Source organism: Oncorhynchus kisutch, linkage group LG4 (genome assembly GCF_002021735.2).
Source record: "Oncorhynchus kisutch isolate 150728-3 linkage group LG4, Okis_V2, whole genome shotgun sequence".
NCBI classification, from domain to species: Eukaryota; Metazoa; Chordata; class Actinopteri; order Salmoniformes; family Salmonidae; genus Oncorhynchus; species Oncorhynchus kisutch.
Window position 1 is genome coordinate 20,387,456 of NC_034177.2, and position 18,768 is coordinate 20,406,223.

The 18,768-nt window shown below is 41.2% G+C and overlaps 3 protein-coding genes across 8 annotated transcripts; 1 reads left to right on the forward strand and 2 right to left on the reverse strand.

Annotated features, from left to right (window-relative positions):
* Positions 1-6,889: 6,889 nt before the first annotated feature.
* rfxank (regulatory factor X-associated ankyrin-containing protein) lies at positions 6,890-9,520 on the reverse strand. Of its 2 annotated transcripts, none has more exons than XM_020480475.2 (9): positions 9,360-9,520; positions 9,030-9,158; positions 8,714-8,836; positions 8,366-8,431; positions 8,131-8,231; positions 7,901-8,026; positions 7,732-7,798; positions 7,532-7,612; positions 6,890-7,396 (listed from the first exon to the last, which is right to left on the reverse strand). In XM_020480475.2, exons 2-9 carry the CDS (start codon positions 9,151-9,153, stop codon positions 7,305-7,307), a joined length of 780 nt encoding a protein of 259 aa, XP_020336064.1. In that variant the 5' UTR covers positions 9,154-9,158; positions 9,360-9,520; the 3' UTR covers positions 6,890-7,304. The 2 variants fall into 2 exon arrangements, with proteins under 2 accessions (XP_020336064.1, XP_020336065.1); XM_020480476.2 differs by having other exon boundaries at positions 6,890-7,404.
* Positions 9,499-17,349, forward strand: borcs8 (BLOC-1 related complex subunit 8). Of its 5 annotated transcripts, none has more exons than XM_020480480.2 (6): positions 9,499-9,869; positions 10,024-10,136; positions 10,327-10,391; positions 14,205-14,312; positions 14,661-14,752; positions 16,174-17,349. In XM_020480480.2, the coding sequence occupies exons 1-5, from the start codon at positions 9,755-9,757 to the stop codon at positions 14,728-14,730; spliced, it is 471 nt and encodes a 156-aa protein (XP_020336069.1). In that variant the 5' UTR covers positions 9,499-9,754; the 3' UTR covers positions 14,731-14,752; positions 16,174-17,349. The 5 variants fall into 5 exon arrangements, 4 of the variants coding, with proteins under 4 accessions (XP_020336069.1, XP_020336071.1, XP_020336067.1 ...); XM_020480482.2 differs by having other exon boundaries at positions 16,177-17,349; XR_004209669.1 differs by having other exon boundaries at positions 9,535-9,869; positions 14,205-14,752; positions 16,177-17,349.
* tmem221 (transmembrane protein 221) lies at positions 14,751-18,532 on the reverse strand. The gene is made up of 3 exons (XM_020480477.2): positions 17,782-18,532; positions 17,155-17,240; positions 14,751-15,978 (listed from the first exon to the last, which is right to left on the reverse strand). The coding sequence occupies exons 1-3, from the start codon at positions 18,072-18,074 to the stop codon at positions 15,446-15,448; spliced, it is 912 nt and encodes a 303-aa protein (XP_020336066.2). The 5' UTR covers positions 18,075-18,532; the 3' UTR covers positions 14,751-15,445.
* Positions 18,533-18,768: the final 236 nt, after the last annotated feature.

An 18,768-nucleotide genomic window follows, 5' to 3' on the forward strand; every position in this document is an offset into this window, starting at 1 on the left:
GATTACTTACAAGACCTTAACCAAATATGCAGTTAAGAAAATCTTTTTTTAGGTAAGAGATAAGAAAAATGAATAATTAAAGGGCAGCAGTAAATAACAATTTGCGGGGCTATATACAGGGGGTACCGGTACACAGTCAATGTGCGGGGGCACCGGTGTCGAGGTAATTGAGGTAATATGAACATGTAGGTAGAGTTATTAAAGTGTATGCATAGATAACAGAGAATAGCAGCAGTGTAGAAGAGGGGGGGCAATGCAAATAGTCTGAGAGCATAGGGATCATATCTTTCACCTGGTCAGTGTATGTCATTGAAAGAGCAGGTCCTTAATGTTTTGTATACTCAGTGTAAGTTGCTTTGAATCTGAGCTAAATGACTAAAATATATATTATTGGGAGGCACCCTGTGGGTACATGATATTACTACTATTATAAGGCTACACCATATACAGTGCATTTGGAAAGTATTCAGACCCCTTGACTTTCTCCACATTTTGTTATGTTACTGCCTTATTCTAAAATGGATTACATTAGAATAAAATGTATTACAAGAAGAAAAAATGAAAAAATGAAGTACATTACAATGATATATGTTACTTTATGGGGACTGAATGCTGAGTTAAGGCTGCCAGGCTTGCTAGGACAGACCAGATACAACTTCAATTAGCACTAAGGTGTGACTACGTGAGATGTGTCGAGGCCTTTGGGCCCAACAAGTGGCAGGAGTCTTTGAAGCCCCCTCCTGCTGTTCAAAGACCAGTAGTGACACTTACTCCTGTTGCCTGCTGCACCGCTGCATGGATTCCACCTGGCGAGAGTTATAAAGAGAGTTATAAAATATGACATCTTGTGCTGTGTTGCATCAATCTTTCCTCAGTTAGCGCTAGGACAAATGTAGCCTACAGTTTTCCGATTTGGATGATTGTGTTATGCTAAGGAATATCTGTGAATATCAGAACATTGCATCCTAAAATAAACTGCTCACATTATGGATATAACTTTGTAGGGACTAGATTTGTGTAAATAGTTTCAGAAAAAAGTGTGGCCAGCTCAAATGTTGATTGTTGTATCATTCGAAACTGGCCGTTCTAAATAAGCGTTCTAATCACATGGGTGTGATCGTGCGCTTCAGTAACCACTGTGACTGTGTGACCCGTGTGATGGTACGTGAAAGGGTTAAAACCTCTCTGGGATATGTGGGACGATAGCGTCCCACCTCGCCAACAGCCAGTGAAAGTGCAGGGCGCCAAATTCAAAACAAAAATCTCGTAATTAAAATTCCTCAAGCATTTACAAGTATTTTACACCATTTTGAAGATAAAATTCTCATTAATCCAGCCAGTGTGATTTAAAAAAAGGCTTTACAGTGAAAGCACTACAAACGATTATGTTAGGTCACCACCAAGTCACAGAAAAACACAGCCATTTTTCCAGCCAAAGAGAGGAGTCACAAAAAAACACAAAAGAGATAAGATGAATCACTAACCTTTGATGATCTTCATCAGATGACACTCATAGGACTTCATGTATGTTTTGTTCGCTAAAGTGCATATTTATATCAACAAATCTAATTTTACATTGGCGCGTTACGTTCAGTAGTTCTAAAACATGCTGTGATTTTGTAGAGAGCCACATCAATGTACAGAAATACTCATCATAAATGTTGATGAAAATACAAGTGTTATACATGGAATTAGAGATACAGCGGTTGCATTAAGGAGAAGTGTGTCAGATTTTTTTAACTTTACGGAAAAAGCAAACCATGCAATAATCTGAGTACAGCATTCAGACAACAAAGCAGCCAAAAAGATATCCGCCATATTGTGGTCAACATTAGTCAGAAATAGCATTATAAATATTCACTTACCTTTGATGATATTCATCAGAATGCACTCCCAGGAATCCCAGTTCCACATTAAAATGTTTGATTTGTTCGATAAAGTTCATAATTTATGTCCAAATAGCTTCTTTTGTTAGGGCGTTTGGTAAACAACTCCAAACGCGCGTTCAGGTCCAGGTCCAGCCGAACGAAAAGTTCAAAAAGTTATTAAAGGTCGTAGAAACATGTCAGACGAAGTATAGAATCAATCTTTAGGGTGTTTTTATCATAAATCTTCAATAATGTCCCAACCGGAGAATTCCTATGTCTGTAGAAAATCTATTGAACGAGAGCTAAATCTCTCGTGACCGCGCATCACGAGCCTGTGGCACTCTGCCAGACACCTGGCTCAATCCACTCTCATTCTCTCCCCCTTCATAGTAGAAGCCTCAAACAAAGTTCGAAAGACTGCGGGCCTCCGGGGTGGCGCAGTGGTTAAGGGCGCTGTACTGCAGCGCCAGCTGTGCCACCAGAGACTCTGGGTTTGCGCCCAGGTTCTGTCGTAACCGGCCACGACCGGGAGGTCTGTGGGGCGACGCACAATTGGCCTAGCGTCATCCGGCTAAGGAGGGTTTGGCCGGTAGGGATATCCTTGTCTCATCGCGCACCAGCGACTCCTGTGGCAGGTTGGGCGCAGTGCACGCCAGGTGCACGGTGTTTCCTCCAACACACTGGTGCGGCTGGCTTCCGTGTTGGATGCGTGCTGTGTTAAGAAGCAGTGCGGCTTGGTTGGGTATCGGAGGACGCATGACTTTCAACCTTTGTCTCTCCTGAGCCCGTACGGGAGTTGTAGCGATGAGACAAGATAGTAGCTACTAACAATTGGATACCACAAAAAGGGGTAAAAAAAAAAAATTACATGTAAAAAAGTTATAAAGACTGTTGACATGTAGTGGAATCCCTAGGAAGTGCAATGTCACGGCAGATTTCCTCCTCTTCCTCTGAAGAGGTGTAGCAAGGATCGGATCAATACGCAGCGTGGTAGGTGTCCATGTTTTAAAAAAACTGAACACACTTTACAAAATAACAAACGTGGCAAAACCGAAACAGTCCTATCTTGTGCAGAGAACACAAAGACAGGAAACAATCACCCACAAAATACCCAAAGAACATGCTGCCTAAATATGGTTCCCAATCAAAGACAACGATAAACACCTACCTGTCTCTGATTGAGACCCAATCTAGGCAACCATAGACTTACATAAACACCTAGAATGAACACAAACCCATAAATCTACAAAAACCGCTAGACAGTACAAACACCCTAGATGAGACAAAAACCATACATCACCCATGTCACACCCATGCCTAACCAAAATAATAAAGAAAACAAAGATAACTAAGGCCAGGTCGTGACAGTATATTGGAATGGCAAAGAGTTGAAAAACTACAAACATCAAATTTCCCACTTCCTGGTTGGATTTTTTTCAGGTTTTCGCCTGCCATATGAGTTCTGTTATACTCACAGACATCATTCAAACAGTTTTAGAAACTTCAGAGTGTTTTCTATGCAATACTACTAATAATATGCATATATCAGCATCTGGGACAGAGTAGCAGGCAGTTTACTCTGGGCACCTTATTTATCCAAGCTACTCAATACTGCCCCCCTGTCACCAAGAAGTTAAGGAAGAGTGTTTTGAATACTGATGTTAACCTTTCTAGTTATAACCTTTTTCGGCAAGACCGATCTTCCAAAGGTGGGGGAGTGGCAATCTTTACCAAGGATCACCTTCAGTTGTCTCCACCAAGTCTGTCCCCAAACAATTTAATTTGATGGTTTTAAGCATTAAACTTTCAAATGGCTCTTTGTTGACTGTTGCTGGGTGCTATCATCCTCCATCAGCACCGGTCTGTACCCTATCTGCCCTAAGCTCTTTCCTGGCCCCTTACACCAAGTCTGAATTTGTCCTGCTTTGTGACCTAAAATGGGACATACTTAAATCACCTGGCCAAGTCCTAACGCAATGGCACTCGCTAAATCTTTCTTAGATTATTACCAATCCCACAAGGTATGCCTCCAAACACCCAGAAAAGGCTACTCTCCTCAATGTTATCCTCACAAATAATCCTGATAGGTATCAGTCTGGTGTTTTCTGTAATGACCTTAGTGATCACTGTTTTACAGCCTGTGTTCGTAATGGCTGCTCAGTGAAACGACCTGTCCTGATTTGTCATAGACTCTTGCTAAACAACTTGAATGAGCAAGCATTCCTTCATGAACTGGCCTGTAAAATGGTATAGAATCAGCTTGATCCCCTCTGTCGAAGACGCTTGGACCTTATTTTTTTATATTTTCAGTGGTATTGTTAACAAACACGGCCCCATAAAGAAAATGGGAATTAAAAACAGTTTCAGCCCCTGGTTCAACTGTGATCTTGCAGGGTTACTCTACCTCAAGAAATGCATCTGGTGAAAGGCTTGGGACACGCATACTCAGGCTGACTGGCTCAGGTAAATGAGAAATAAGTGACTCAGGCTATCTGGAAGGCCGAGGTTGGTTACTTCTAAGGAGCAGTTCTCTCTGTGGGTCTAACCCCAAGAAGTTTTCAAACAGTTAAAGACCTGAAGAATAAACCCTCCTCTTTACAGCTGCCCATATCCCTTAATGTTGATGGTGTGGTTGTTACTGACAAGAAGCACATGGCTGAGCTCTTTAATCACCACTTCATTAAGTCAAGATTCCAATTTGACTCAGCCATGCCTCCTTGCCAGTCCAACATTTCCTCATCTCCCACCCATTCTAATGTGACTATCCCTGATGCTTCTCCCTCTTTTCCCCCTGCCCCACTACAAATCTTCTCCCTGCAGGCGGTCACTGAGTCTGAGGTGCTAAAAGAGCTCCTTAAACTCTTAAGCCCCACAAAAACATCTGGGTCAGATTGTTTAGACCTTTGGGCCTCACTCCCCCCAATATGAGATATCTACTGCAGCCCTCATCCTCCACATACAACACTCGTTCTGCCAGCCACATTCTGCTAAAGGTCCCAAAGCACACACATCCATGGGTTGCTCTTCTTTTCAGTTCGCTGCAGCTAGCGACTGGAACGAGCTGCAACAAACAATCAAACTGGACAGTTTTATCTCAATCTCTTCATTAAAAGACTCAATCGTGGACACTCTTACTGACAGTTGTGGCTGCTTTGTGTGATATATTGTTGTCTCTACCTTCTTGCCCTTCTCGATCCTTTGAAACCAAGATTGAACTCTTTGTCGTGGATGCCAAGCGTCACGTCTGGAGGAAACCTGGCACCATCCCTATGGTGAAGCATGGTGACGGTATCATGCTGTGGGGATGTTTTTCAGCTGCAGGGACTGGGAGACTAGTCTAAATCGAGGGAAAGATGAACGGAGCAAAGTACAGAGAGATCCTTGATGACAACCTGCTCCAGAGCACTCAGGACCTCAGATTGGGGCGAAGGTTCACCTTCCAACAGGACAATGACCCTAAGCACAGTGCTAAGACAACGCAGTAGTGGTTTTGGGACAAGTCTCAGAATGTCCGGACTTGAACCTGATCGAACATCTATGGAGAGACCTGAAAATAGCTGTGCAGTGATGGTCCCCATCCAACCTGACAGCGCTTGAGAGGATCTGCAAAGAAGAATAGGAGAAACTCTGCAAATACAGGTGTGCCAAGCTTGGAGAGTCATACCCAAGAAGACGCAAAGCTGTAATCGCTGTCAAAGGTGCTTCAACAAAGTAAAAATGTCTAAACAGTTTTTGCTTTGTCATTATGGGCTATTGTGTTTAGATTGATGAGGAACATTTTGTCGTAAAAAAAAAATCAATTTTAGAATAAGCCTGTAACAAAAAGTTAAGGGGTCTGAATACTTTCCGAATGCTGTGTGTGTGTGTGTGTGTGCACACTACACCACACACACAAAAGGTGAGGTGAAAGCCTGCAGCAGACTAACCCATGACACTAGCACCTACTTTATGTTAACTTTTTACAGGGTGATTCTCAGTGAGTTACTCTGGAATTCCCACAGTCCTTCAGAGTTTCAGAATTAAAGGTGCAGTTCCAAGGTGGCTTTTCAGGTAAAACGTGGATTGGAAGGTGTTAAATATATATATATATATATATACACACACACACCCATAACTCCTTTGGTCAGTGTACCACCATGAAGAACAATTCACATGTGAAATAGGACAAATAAGTACTCACCAAATGATTTATTATTAAGGTATTATTTTCAATGATTCATTGTCATACTATGCTATAACACGTCATATGTCAAAAAAGAGACAGACTGTCAATGATCCTGAAAAGGCTTTCACTTTCCCGTCAGGATGCCCAAAAGATGGAGACTTGGCTAAAATCATAGATTTTTACCCAGAAGACAGCAGCTCACTACAAATATCCTTCAATGTATTATTAAATGTCTCTAAAATCATACCTGTTCAAATTAGTTGTAGTAAGTCTTGTTCGAGACAGAATGGCCTTGTAATTCAAACGTGAGGCAGCTTGATGTAGAACTACACCGCCTGGACAGGACACTAGTCTTAGTTGTAATAATTGCTTAAATAAGTTGTAATAGTACAGAAAAGTTATGCCTGGACCTAAATACTGTAATACAGAAATGTTGATTTTAATGCATAGTAGCTACAGAGCAGCTTTCAATTAACATTGTTCTGTGCCGTTCTCTTTCATTACTCCTCTGCTTATCTGGTTCTTAACTCCACACCCACAGATTTCCCATCCAGGACGTCCCCACGGTGCACAGGCTACAAATAGTGTTTGAGAACAGTGCCGACTTCTTTGGCAGAATAATTGTTTACTCCTTGGACATCCTGGGGGAAAGAGCTTTGTGACGTTTCTGTTTCTGCGTGAGAGAGGGAGAGACTTATAGGGAAAGAGAGGGTATAGTGCCATTGAAGAACATGACTGCTGGAAGACTACCACCCCAAATGAATTGTTTTGAATGGGAACCATATCTGACTGCTTTTGGTGAGGACATTTTAAGTTGGTTCCCTGCTTGCGCACACAAACAACAAGGGAAAAGGGAGGATTTGGTTCAGACAAAGAATCTGGATTTTATTGCAGCTTTCCAGGCTTTAAGGTCACGAAACCACCTACATATTCAAATGCTTGTGCTGTGCATTTGATTTCCCATTCCAAATGAACGTCGTAAAATGCATTTTGTTTTTGAACATTTGTTTACTATCCATTGGTGCAAAACCTCCAGTTTTTTTAAATATATATTTAAAGATAGTTTGACCCCCCCCCCCCCCCCCCCCAAAAAAAAGAAATAAGCATTTCCATAATATAAAAAACATGTTGAATAAATGTACAAGATAAGAACCACAGTGTCCCTTAACGTTGGAGCTTCCGTTCCAAGTGTCTTCACTACCAACCGCCTTTTGTGGCTTCAGTGTTTTGGTCAACCACCTCACCACTGATGCCAGCAGGTGATCCTCTGTTCAGCACAACGTCCTCTCTAACCACATCCTGGTACCCTTAGCTGGTGTCATGCTTTTTTCTTCAGGAGTTTCAGAATATGGTCCTCTAACACCTTTTGGACTGAAACAACACATGATTTACAAAACTTGTTTTACTTGATTACATGATTTACTTTTGCCAGGGAAGTTTTTTTTTAAATGTAAAACTTTTTTGTTGTTGAAGATGACAGATTAGAGAGGGTGCTTACCTTGTTTGTGTCCGAGGGCAACAGCTAAGGCCATTGGACTATACCCAGAATCTGCCTCAATGTTCATGTCTGCCCCTTTATCTGAATTACAATCATAAGACCATCTTATGTATTTGTGCCACTTTGAGATGACTACAGTATTTTGGTTTTGGAGATCATTAATTAAAATGACCTGTGTGCAGGGGTATGAGGCAACGTACCTAAGAGGGCCTCAGCACACCTTACATGGTTCCCTCTAACAGCGTAAAGGAGAGGAGTACCACCATTCTTAAACATACAACATCCCATGAATAAAATTACCCAAAAACATATTGAAGACTGATGTGTGATATTTCTGAAGAAATCAAGAATCCTAATTTACACCCTTACCCAGTCATAAGCATTGATATCTACTCCATGTTCAAGAAGACGTTTCACTATGACTGCATAGCCTCCTGAGCTCGCCAGGGTCAAGGCACTCTCCCGTTCCCATGCTATCGTACTCGGATCTGCCCCCTAAGACACAAGGTCATAGCAGCCACACAGGTTACAATCAACCACCACCCTGTTTATGACTAAACATTGAATTCAATGATCAAGGGTCTAGAAATATCACAAACGTTTTCCAGGAGGAAATCCACCATGGCTTTCTCTCCAAACGCTGCTGCCCACATGAGAGGAGTTAAGCCCCGTTCATCCTGGCGGTTTAATAATGAACTGTCTGCAAGGTCAACAAACATTTTCATTTTACACAGGACACTGCCTACAAGTCATCATGCTGGTTCCACAATACTACACAAGTCAGGCAAGTTCTACTCTTTGCACTATTGGTAAGTGGATATGAACATTTCTCACCTTTGCTCAGGTGTGTGGCCACCTGTAAGACCTCCCCCTGGGCAGCTAGCTGGTGGATGGACAGAACTGATGAGACATCAAAGGGGTCAGTGTTTTGTACATTTAATTGTCCATATACTAAATGATATGCATAATATACCTTAATCTCCCTCAGTTATATACAAATATACAGGAATATACATATACAGTGTACATAAAACCACAGAGATATTTTAGGGTCATTCCTGTAACATTCCTGTGCATTATCTAATAGATTATGAATGAGAGTGCATACACAGTAGTGTTTAAGGTAATTTGCCGTGAACAAAGAGTTGAGTGTGTTTTCTGAGTTCAGACAGACATACTTACTGTCTAAAGTAGCTGGTCTGACTGTGACCTCGTTCCCACGCTGCCTATTCGTGAGGGTGGTGGAGTATTTCAACAGGCTCTCCTCCTCATCCACACCCATGTTCTCTGTAGTCACCATCACACCTGGTGGCAAGGAGCAATACAGATATTTCATCACATTTGCATACCCCAATGCCTATAATCATTTGAGACTTTATGCAAACTGAAAATGGTGTTGACACATTCACTGCAGACAAATGGACAAGTGTGATTACTGTATGAGAAAGCCTATAGACCATGTAAAACCAGCAAAGAGTTGTAGGACTGACAGTCATACCATTTAACCGCTCTCCTCTGGCCTCCCCTGATAGACATGTAGTGGATTCCAATGCTAGATCATCTGAGAATATGTGTAAACTGGCTGCAAGATCTGGTATCTCAACACCATCTGTGCCATCCATGGTCTCTTGAATCAAAGTAGAGATATATATTACTATATAGATTAGCTTTAGCCAACAGAAGTCAATAGAACAAATATAGAACAAATGTCTATGATTATCTCACTATCTCTTACTTTTCAAAGCTGAAATGATGGAAAACCATTCCACATCAGCTCTTGCAAAATAGGAAAGTCTCAATTGAACATTATAAATAGATTCATTTTTACCTTTATGTCGCAAGCAATGGTTTATATGTCCAGCTCACAATATCGGAAAAAATAGCAACATCAATGGTTTAGTCTTCACTCCAACTTCCTGATATCAAAACTGAAAGTGAGTTTATTTACAAAATCCCATGATGCAATTGATAATGGTAAGCCGCCCGAACTGTCCATCCATTCATTACATTGCTTATAAATAACTTTATCCAATTAAGTGTTTTTGAATGTGTGCATGTGTAATGTATGAAATTGTTTGACTGATTTTATCTACGATAATTGTTCAATCCACCAGTAAACGTGAGATAAATGTCGAGAGAATAAATATCTAGGAACTAATTTTTAAATGCGTGTTTCATTCCGAACATGATTTGTGATGCGCATGACAGTAACACGGAAACTGCATGTTTATTTTTGATAACGGTTTAACACGATTTAAACCCTTGCAATTATTTCATTGTAGATCGTTTACTGTGTATAAGATGGAGGACCAGGAGATGCAACTGAAAGTTAAAAGAGGTAATTAGCGAATACTTTATAGTACAATTGTTTGCTAAAGTCAATTGTCATCACCAGCTAGCTAACCTTAGCTAGTAGCTGCATTAGCTAAACAGCTAACGTAGCTATTTCTCATAACAGTATATATTATATTATTATATGTTTATCTCTGCAGTGACTGACAAATTCACGGAGAACATGTACGTGTTGGCTAACGAGCCATCAGTGGCTCTTTATCGACTGCAAGAACACGTTAGAAGGTCCCTCCCAGAGCTAGTACAACACAAAGTAAGTAACGTTAGTGAATCCAAAGCAGTTTAGCTACATATTAACTTGCTAAGGAGAATAAATGTAGTTTTGTTACTTTACAATAGCTATAATGGGCTGTCCAAAAACACGTCTAAAAACTAAATGTATACCGGTAGCTACTTTTGCAGTAACGTAATTCATAATATTATTCTCTGATCATCTCTTCCAGACAGATATGCAGAGCTGGGAGGAGCAAAGCCAAGGAGCAATCTACACTGTGGAATATGCATGCAGGTAATCTAGCCCAAGATGTACTCTTAAGGAGCCTCAATTGCGATACGGTTCTAGAAACATAAAGTCCTTTACTTTCATTTCGCATCACAAATACACTTACTCTACACTGTTTTAACTGGCTTAATCACAGTTGCAGCCAACAGTTTTTCAGTGACAACATGTTTTTGGTGGCCTTCTTCTGTTACAAACTGGTGTTTGGAGCATGCTAGATAGTTAATTAGCACAGGTGGACCCTCTGTCTTTCGTAAACATGCGCAGTAACATGGAGATATGGCCGTGTGGGAACCATTAAAGGTGTGTATCAATTTAAGTATTTCTCGCTGATATGAAAGATAAGGTCCTTATGCTTCCAAACCTGTACCGTAAGTGATGTGTGTTAATGTTCACACCAAGCGTCGAGTGTCTTAACAAAACTCTCTCGTACAGAAAACGCCTTCGTCCAGTGACTTCTGTGTAATTTTAATAGAACTGCGAGTCAACCCCCTTTTGGGTGCTCAGCTGAAGGTATGGACCACAGCTGGCTCCATGTGAACTACAATTCTGACACTTTGTTTTAACGAATAGAAATGTTAATAATCCTCGCTTGTGATACGGTTTTAGAAACCTTTGGAACTTTCATACCAATGAGAGAGAATATTTCAAATACGCATTTTAACAAAGTTGCGCCTGGCTGTAATAAAGCCTGGTCTTACTTGGGTCCGACACATAACGAAAAAGACATTACAGACAAAAGACTTTACAATTGACATGCATTTAAAAACAACATGTAGTGTGTGTCAATCTTAGTTACACATACAGATCAGTACATACACACAAGTAGGTCACATGGGGGAGAGTTGTTGTGCCGTGATACCAGGTTTGCTGTTCAGTTGTGCTATATAAAATGGAAGGGAGTTCCATGCACTCGTGGCTCTGTATAATACTGTACATTTCCTTTAATTTGTTTTGGTCCTGGGGACTGAAAAGACCCCTGGTGGGGGAAAGTGTGTGTACCAGTCCTGTGTGTAAGTTGACTATGCAAACCATTTGGAATTTCCAACACATTAATGTTTGTTATTTAAAAAATAAGTGATGTGTTCTTTCCTCAACTCTTAGCCAAGAGAGCATGAATAGTATTACTATTAGACCTCTGATTACAAAGAGGGGCAAGATGTGCCACTCTGTTCTGGGCCAGCTGCAGCTTAACTAGGTCTTTCTTTGCAGGACTTCACCATATAACTGGACAATAATCAAGATTAGATCAAACTAGAGCCCGAAGGACTTTTTGAAGTGTGGTGTCAAAAAAGCAGCGCATCTCTTTATTACGGACAGACCTCTCCCCATCTTCACAACCATTTAATCTATGTTTTGACCTTGACAGTTTACAATCTAAAGTAACACTAAGTAATTTAGTCTCAACTTGTTCAACAGCTACACCATTCATTACCAGATTCCGCTGAGGTCTAGAACTTAGGGAATGATTTGTACCAAATACAGTGCTTTTAGTTTTGATGTTCAGGACCAGTATATTACTGGCCACCCATTCCAAAACAGACTGCAACTCTTTAAGGTTTTCAGTGACTTCATTAGCTGTGGTTGCTGATGTGTATGTGGTTGAATCATCAGCATACATGGGCACACATGCTGTGTTTAATGCCAGTGGCAGGTCACTGGTAAAAAATAGAAACGAGTAGAGGGCCTAAACGCAGGTCGATGTGTTGCAATCCGGATGTTTGCTCATGAACGAAGGCAGGTGCACAAGACGGAAGTACATGCACGCGATGCATGCATACTAACAGGTGTTTACAGTTGAAGTCGGAAGTTTACATACACCTTAGCCAAAAACATTTAAACTCAGTTTTTCACAATTCCTGACATTTAATCCTAGTAAAAATTGGTTAGGATCACCACTTTATTTTAAGAATGTGAAATGTCAGAAAAATAGTAGTGATTTATTTCAGCTTTTATTTCTTTCATCACATTCCCAGTGGGTCAGAAGTTTACATACATTCAATTAGTATTTGGTAGCATTGCCTTTTAAATTGTTTCACTTTGGTCGAGTGTTTCGGGTAGCCTTCCACAAACTTCTCACAATAAATTGGGTGAATTTTGGCCCATTCCTCCTGACAGAGCTGGTGTAACTGAGTCAGGTTTGTAGGCCTCCTTGCTCGCACACGCTTTCTCAGTTCTGCCCACACATTTTCTATAGGATTGAGGTCAAAGCTTTGTGATGGCCACTCCAATACCTTGACTACCTTGTCCTTAAGCCATTTTGCCACAACTTTGGAAGAATGCTTGGGGTCATTGATCATTTGGAAGACCCATTTGCGACCAAGCTTTAACTTCCTGACTGATGTCTTGATGTTGCTTCAATATATCCACATCATTTTTCTGCCTCATGATGCCATCTATTTTGTGAAGTGCACCAGTCCCTCCTGCAGCAAAGCCCCCCACAACATGATGCTGCCACTCCCGTGCTTCACGGTTGGGATGGTGTTCTTCGGCTTGCAAGCCTCCCCCTTTTTCCTCCAAACATAACAATGGTCATTATGGCCAAACGGTTATATTTTTGTATCAGACCAGAGGACATATCTCCAAAAAGCATGATCTTTGTCCCCATGTGCAGTTGCAAACTGTAGTCTGGCTTTTTAATGGGGGTTTTGGAGCAGTGGCTTCTTCCTTGCTGAGCGGCCTTTCAGGTTATGTCGATATAGGACTAGTTTTTACTGTGGATATAGATACTTTTGTACCTATTTCCTCCAGCATCTTCACAAGGTCCTTTGCTGTTGTTCTGGGATTGATTTGCACTTTTTCGCACCAAAGTATATTATTCTCTAGGAGACAGAACGCGTCTCCTTCCTGAGCGGTATGATGGCTGCGTGGTCGCATGGTGTTCATACTTGCGTATGCATACTTGGTGCCTTCAGCCATTTGGAAATTGCTCTCAAGGATGAACCAGACTTGTGGAGGTCTACAATTTATTTTCTGAAGTCTTGGCTGATTTCTTTTGATTTTCCCATGATTTCAAGCAAAGAGGCACTGAGTTTGAAGGTAGGCCTTGAAATACATACACCGGTACACCTCCAATTGACTGAAATGATGTTAATTAGCCTATCAGAAGATTCTAAAGCCATTACATAATTTTCTGGAATTTTTCAAGCTAAAGGCACAGTCAACTTAGTGTATGTAAACTTTTGACCCACTGGAATTGTGATACAGTGATTTATAAATGAAATAATCTGTCTGTAAAAAAATGTTGGAAAAATTTGTTGTCATGCACAAAGTAGATGTCCTCACCGACTTGCCAAAACTATAGTTTGTGGAGTGGTTGGAAAAACTCCAACCTAAGTGTTTGTAAACTTCCGACTTCAACTGTACATGGACATGCGCATGTGCCAGGTGATATAAATTGTGTTGTATCGGTGCTCTAAAAAGCTGGGGAAACAATACTTTTCTGTGGATATTTTGTTTAAAATTTAGAGCAGCTGAAGGACCAACCACACAGACAACCGGTAAAGTTCAAATGTAATTTATTCAACATTCTGGCTTGTCATTAAACTCTACGATTTTTGCAGTGCTTTGTTTGACTGTATACCAAGAATTGGTATAAAAGTCAGATTTATTAGGCAAGTGTTACTCAACACAGCCAGGTGCATCGGGCAGTGCCAGGGCATTTCCCACAAGGCTAAAGGGGGCGTCCAGTGACCCAAAGTTATGCGACGGAATTGGAGTCATGGTCTAAAGTCTACTGTTTACGATTTTAATTATATTGAAAACATTGATCGGCAATTCAATGTTGTATTTGTTAACACACATTCATATTTTCATTTCCAGTGCAGTGAAAAGCATGACAAACAGCAGCCTGTACTTCAAAAGCATCGATGGCCTCCTTCGTCAAGCCATCAGCATGAAGGAACAGATCAGCACCTCCCAGGGGCGCAGGTAAGAGGCAGTAAACAACCACTCACTTTGGCTCTGGGAAACCATAATAACACTGTGTCATTTACACAGTAACAACACTGTATCCTTCATTTGTCTGATTGCCCACAACCCACTCATCACTGCTGAGGAGAAAAAACACAATCTCCCTGCTCAAGGGTGGAGTTGATGAGGCTTATAAACTCCTTTTGAGTGAAAGCCAAGGTAACTTTTTCATAGACGTGGGCCACCATTTCTTGTTTGTAGTTATTTTCCTTTGCAATCATCCTTTCTTTGCATTATTTTATTTGCCATTTTTGTGTCTCAGTTCTGTTTACTTTATTATTTCCCTCCATTGGCACATGCATGCAGCGCACATGAAGTGACCCCCTCTCCCATTCCCCCTGCCACTCCACCACATCCCCCATCCACTTCCTCCTGACCTTTGGAAGACACTGTCCAAGGTTAGTTGATCCTCAGGCATCACTCAAAGCTATACTTGGACTCAAGGACTTCTAGGCACTCTCTTGACTTTCAAGTAAGTGCGCTAGAATGAAGCGGAATGTGCTAATACTGGTTTACTTAAAATGCTCCACTTTATTTTTTACAGTGTTTTGTATCAACATACTCACGACCTTTATTCAAAGTTATGACATGTTTGTTTTACAGTATGCAGACTAAACACTACCAAATTTATCTACACATTGTGTAATATACATTTTTGGCAATATATTTCAAAGACCACCTTTGGTCTTTACCAAACAATTTTGAAAATATAAAGCATTTCTCAGCCACTTGTTAAATTGTATAATCACGTAGCAACTATAGCATTAGCTGTAGCTATAAGTTACTAACATTTTCCATTGGAATACCAGTAAGTAAACATTCTAGAGAGGGTTTAATAGTGATGGTTTCTGTGTAAAAAGTCAATACAAAGGCAATAAGGGAACAAGATGTTAGGAAAGGTGCATTAAAATGACAGTTTCACTGTATGTCTGTATTGAAATGTACAGTAATAGTATTAGTGGTGCTTGGATCATGAAGGGATAGCACAGAGCTTTTAAATAGCTTCAGATATTTTCTATCCATACTGTATCCTTTGGAATGTTTGATGGTTGGTTAGGAATGTACTAACTGCTAAGACTTTGCAGGTCAGGTCACACCAGAGTAGAGTCTTTACTGGAGGCTCCTGACTTGCGGGCCAGCACGCTCCGCATCTCATTGTTAATGCCATTCCAGGGCTTAGATGGAGACTGCAGCAGCCCTGACTCTGTTGACAGGGTCCTGTGCATTCTAGAACCACTTCCACCACTACTGTAGCCCTCCTTGTCACTGCTGTGGCTCTGAGGGCTGTGGGATGGGGAGTACTGATGCTGGTGATGCTGCTTAGGGTCGGTGCAGGGAGGGGGGTAGGACAAATGCCGGTGGAGTTGGGAGTTGTTGCGGTGCCTCCTGGGTTTTTCCCCATCTTGGAGCTTGCCTTGCCGGGCGGCAGGGGTGCTCCCACCGTGCTGGTTCTGGTACAAGGTGTCAGTGTGTTCCCCACCGCGGTAGTGTTGGGCGGTACGGGTGGCTTTGACCAGGGAGTGAATCACGATCATCAGCAGAATCAGGATGCCCGAGGCCAGTACGCATGCGCTCGCTATGCCTGTCTCTACCTCAAACACCAGCAGCATGTAGATGGACATAGCTGCAGCAGAGAGGGATAGAGAGAGAAAGATAAACAGAATAAGAGGGGGAGATGGACACAGTGACAGGTACAGAAAGATGAGTCTATACACTGTAAGAAAGATCACTTTTTCTCCCTGGGGTGGATAACTCTAATGTAGTGCATTGCCACGGTTGTGTTTTTGTGACCTATTTTACTATATTTGACATCTCTCAGCAGGAGAAGAACCATAGACCCAAGAGTGCTGAAGGAAGGAGGAGAGAAACACAGCTCTGGGACATGATGATGACGACATTGTGGCATTGCAGTGAGGCTCTGGCTAAGTTCCCTCTGAAAGGGAGCTGTGGGGTCAGGAGGTCATTCGCCCTACCATCACAATGGTGCCCTGCCCCCACCACCTCAACAAGACACTCAATGGAATGGAAAGCCAGCAGCTTTGCCAGGACATACCTTAACATACTTATTTAACACATCAAATAAGTCATTATTTTGGTCCTTGTGTATCAATCAATTGGAGGGATTCTGAAAGTAGTGACTTTTGCCTCTGCTGCAAATTAACTGGAATATATCTGTAGGAATCTAAATTAAGTTTTCCTTTCTAGGGTCACAACTATTTGGTAGAAGCTGTTAATTGTTTAGCCGTTGGTCTAAACGTATGTAATGTCTGATAATTTAGCTAAAGCAGATTCATTTAAAAGCTTGCACGTGAGGTTCATTTGTATTTATTATGGAACCCCATTAGCTGCTGCCAAAGCAACAGCTACACTTCTTGGGATCCAGCAAAAATGAATGAATATATATATATATAATTTTAAACATTAAAATAAATGTTACAACATATTAACTGTCTCTCTGCAGGCCACTACTCTAATGCAACACACTATCCAGGTGTGTGTGTAGGGTACCTGTGTGTGTACCCATGTGTGTGACCCTTCAGTCCTCACTGTTCCATAAGGTTTATTTGTCTTTTTTTAAATCTGATTTTATTGCTTTTGGGAGTTACTTGATGTGGAATAGAGTTATGTGGTCTGACTACTGTGTACATAACGCTACCAAATAAGTAGCAGTTTGTTACTTTTGATTTTGCCAATGAGTTTGGGGTGACAAGTGTTAAGACCAGCTGGATGCAGATTGCTTTGGTCCACAATATGTCCTGGTCATTAACTAGGCCTTACTGTTATTTGTTGTTGGTCTTACCTGCTAAGTATACTGAAACCCCAAGGCAAAATAGTCCTATGGCCACATGTCGGACAGCTCGGCTATCCAATAGGAACCAGTCTGCTCTGTGGGAGGAAATTAAGCAAATGCAATCAGTTACATGACCATACTATTTGTGGAATGTGCTAAATTATGTATTTAGACCAAAATAAATCAATTCAAGGTTGTAATTAGGCCTTCTGTCCATAATTGTTCTATCATGTGGGATACTTTTCTGCTCAAAATCGATCGTTTTAAACAGAATGCTTTGTCATTACTTGCACTGGAGTGCACAGAAGCTAAATGAAAGTACATTTATAAGCCAAAGTGGGAAAGAGCAGGGCCACTGAGGCCAGGGGCCGTGCACTGGGTGCATAATGAGGAAATGCTATTGTTTGTCCAGGATTCATACCGAGTTTAGAGATAAGGGTCGGTCAGTCAAGCAGCCTCTGCACACACTGAAAGTTATGAATGTAATAGAATGTAGTATTCTTTCATTTCTATCAATGTCAAACATTAATATAGGCTAATTAAAGCACATTATACAACCAAATAAACTACTGGTGTATCAGTGATGTTAGCCTATAACAAATAGCATCCTAAGTATAGGTGTGTTGATGGATTTACCTTTCAGTATCATCTTCTCCTCTGCATATCTCTGTTGTAAAGTAGCTGTGCAGAAGGCAGACCACGGCAGAGCTCAAATTGAGCGTGAGAGACAGAGCAGAAAGCACTGTAGACACTGGCATCAGCACTGCCCAAACATTAGTTGGCACGATGGAGATGGTGGGAGATTCCTTCACAGCAATCTGTTGTGTTTGTAAATGGAAAATCAGATTGACCGATAGCAGAGACATAATCCCTGATAGGATCCCCAATAAAGCAAGGACCATCAAAGACCGCTGGCTGTAAACCGTCATATTTGGGTAATAAATCACGGACTGACGTCGACGCACTTGTCTTCCTTGGAAAAAGTTATCGCGGTGGGAATCCACTTTATCCTCCGGATACTTCTTGCGGTCCTCTTTTCCAAAGGCTTCAAACTAACATAAAATGTCGTTTTAAGTGTAGAAAAATGTTTTGAATAGGAAAAGGTAAGAAACCTGTGATTTAGAGTCCGATCATGGAATTAGAGTGTTATTTGCCTATTGTGCGCGAGCACCCACTCCCCCAGCCGAGCATGTGATGTTCTTTAAATCCCCAGATTAAAAACTTCGCAACAACAATGGACTTTTCACTTGGATTCTCCGGAACAATGCGTTGATGTGCTCGTCCGAAGCAGTCCACAGCCGGGGGGAAACTATACCAATTTATACAAGTTAGAAACTATTCACTTTCCCTTCCAAAACATGAATTACACCGGCATGAAGGCATTTTGGGAACGTTAACACAATTGCAGTAGTGCGCACTGAATTTAAACCTCAAATACATTTTACATATGAAGAAACCATGCTCCAGAAAACAAATATTTTTATTTGTATATTATGACTTGGTTTTTATTTATGTTGGGTTGACTAGGCCACCGTCATATTTTTGGTGCAGACATGCTATTAAAATGAATAAGGATCCATCAAGATACATTCTTTAGTCCTCAATAGCTCTTTAATTAGGCAT

Bases quoted from the DNA above. Each gene is read 5' to 3' on its own strand.
- borcs8 (XM_020480480.2), top strand. From the start codon at position 9,755: ATGTTTATTTTTGATAACGGTTTAACACGATTTAAACCCTTGCAATTA. The intron at 10,137-10,326 runs GTAAGTAACGTT...CATCTCTTCCAG, and splicing joins CAGAGCTAGTACAACACAAA to ACAGATATGCAGAGCTGGGA. The intron at 14,313-14,660 runs GTAAGAGGCAGT...ACATGCATGCAG, and splicing joins AGCACCTCCCAGGGGCGCAG to CGCACATGAAGTGACCCCCT.
- tmem221 (XM_020480477.2), bottom strand. From the start codon at position 18,074: ATGACGGTTTACAGCCAGCGGTCTTTGATGGTCCTTGCTTTATTGGGG. The intron at 17,241-17,781 runs GTAAATCCATCA...TTCCTCCCACAG, and splicing joins GGAGAAGATGATACTGAAAG to AGCAGACTGGTTCCTATTGG. The intron at 15,979-17,154 runs GTAAGACCAACA...TCTCTGCTGCAG, and splicing joins GGTTTCAGTATACTTAGCAG to CTATGTCCATCTACATGCTG.
- rfxank (XM_020480475.2), bottom strand. From the start codon at position 9,153: ATGGATGGCACAGATGGTGTTGAGATACCAGATCTTGCAGCCAGTTTA. The intron at 8,837-9,029 runs GTATGACTGTCA...CCTTGCCACCAG, and splicing joins CAGAGGAGAGCGGTTAAATG to GTGTGATGGTGACTACAGAG. The intron at 7,799-7,900 runs GTAAGGGTGTAA...TGTATGTTTAAG, and splicing joins ATATCAATGCTTATGACTGG to AATGGTGGTACTCCTCTCCT.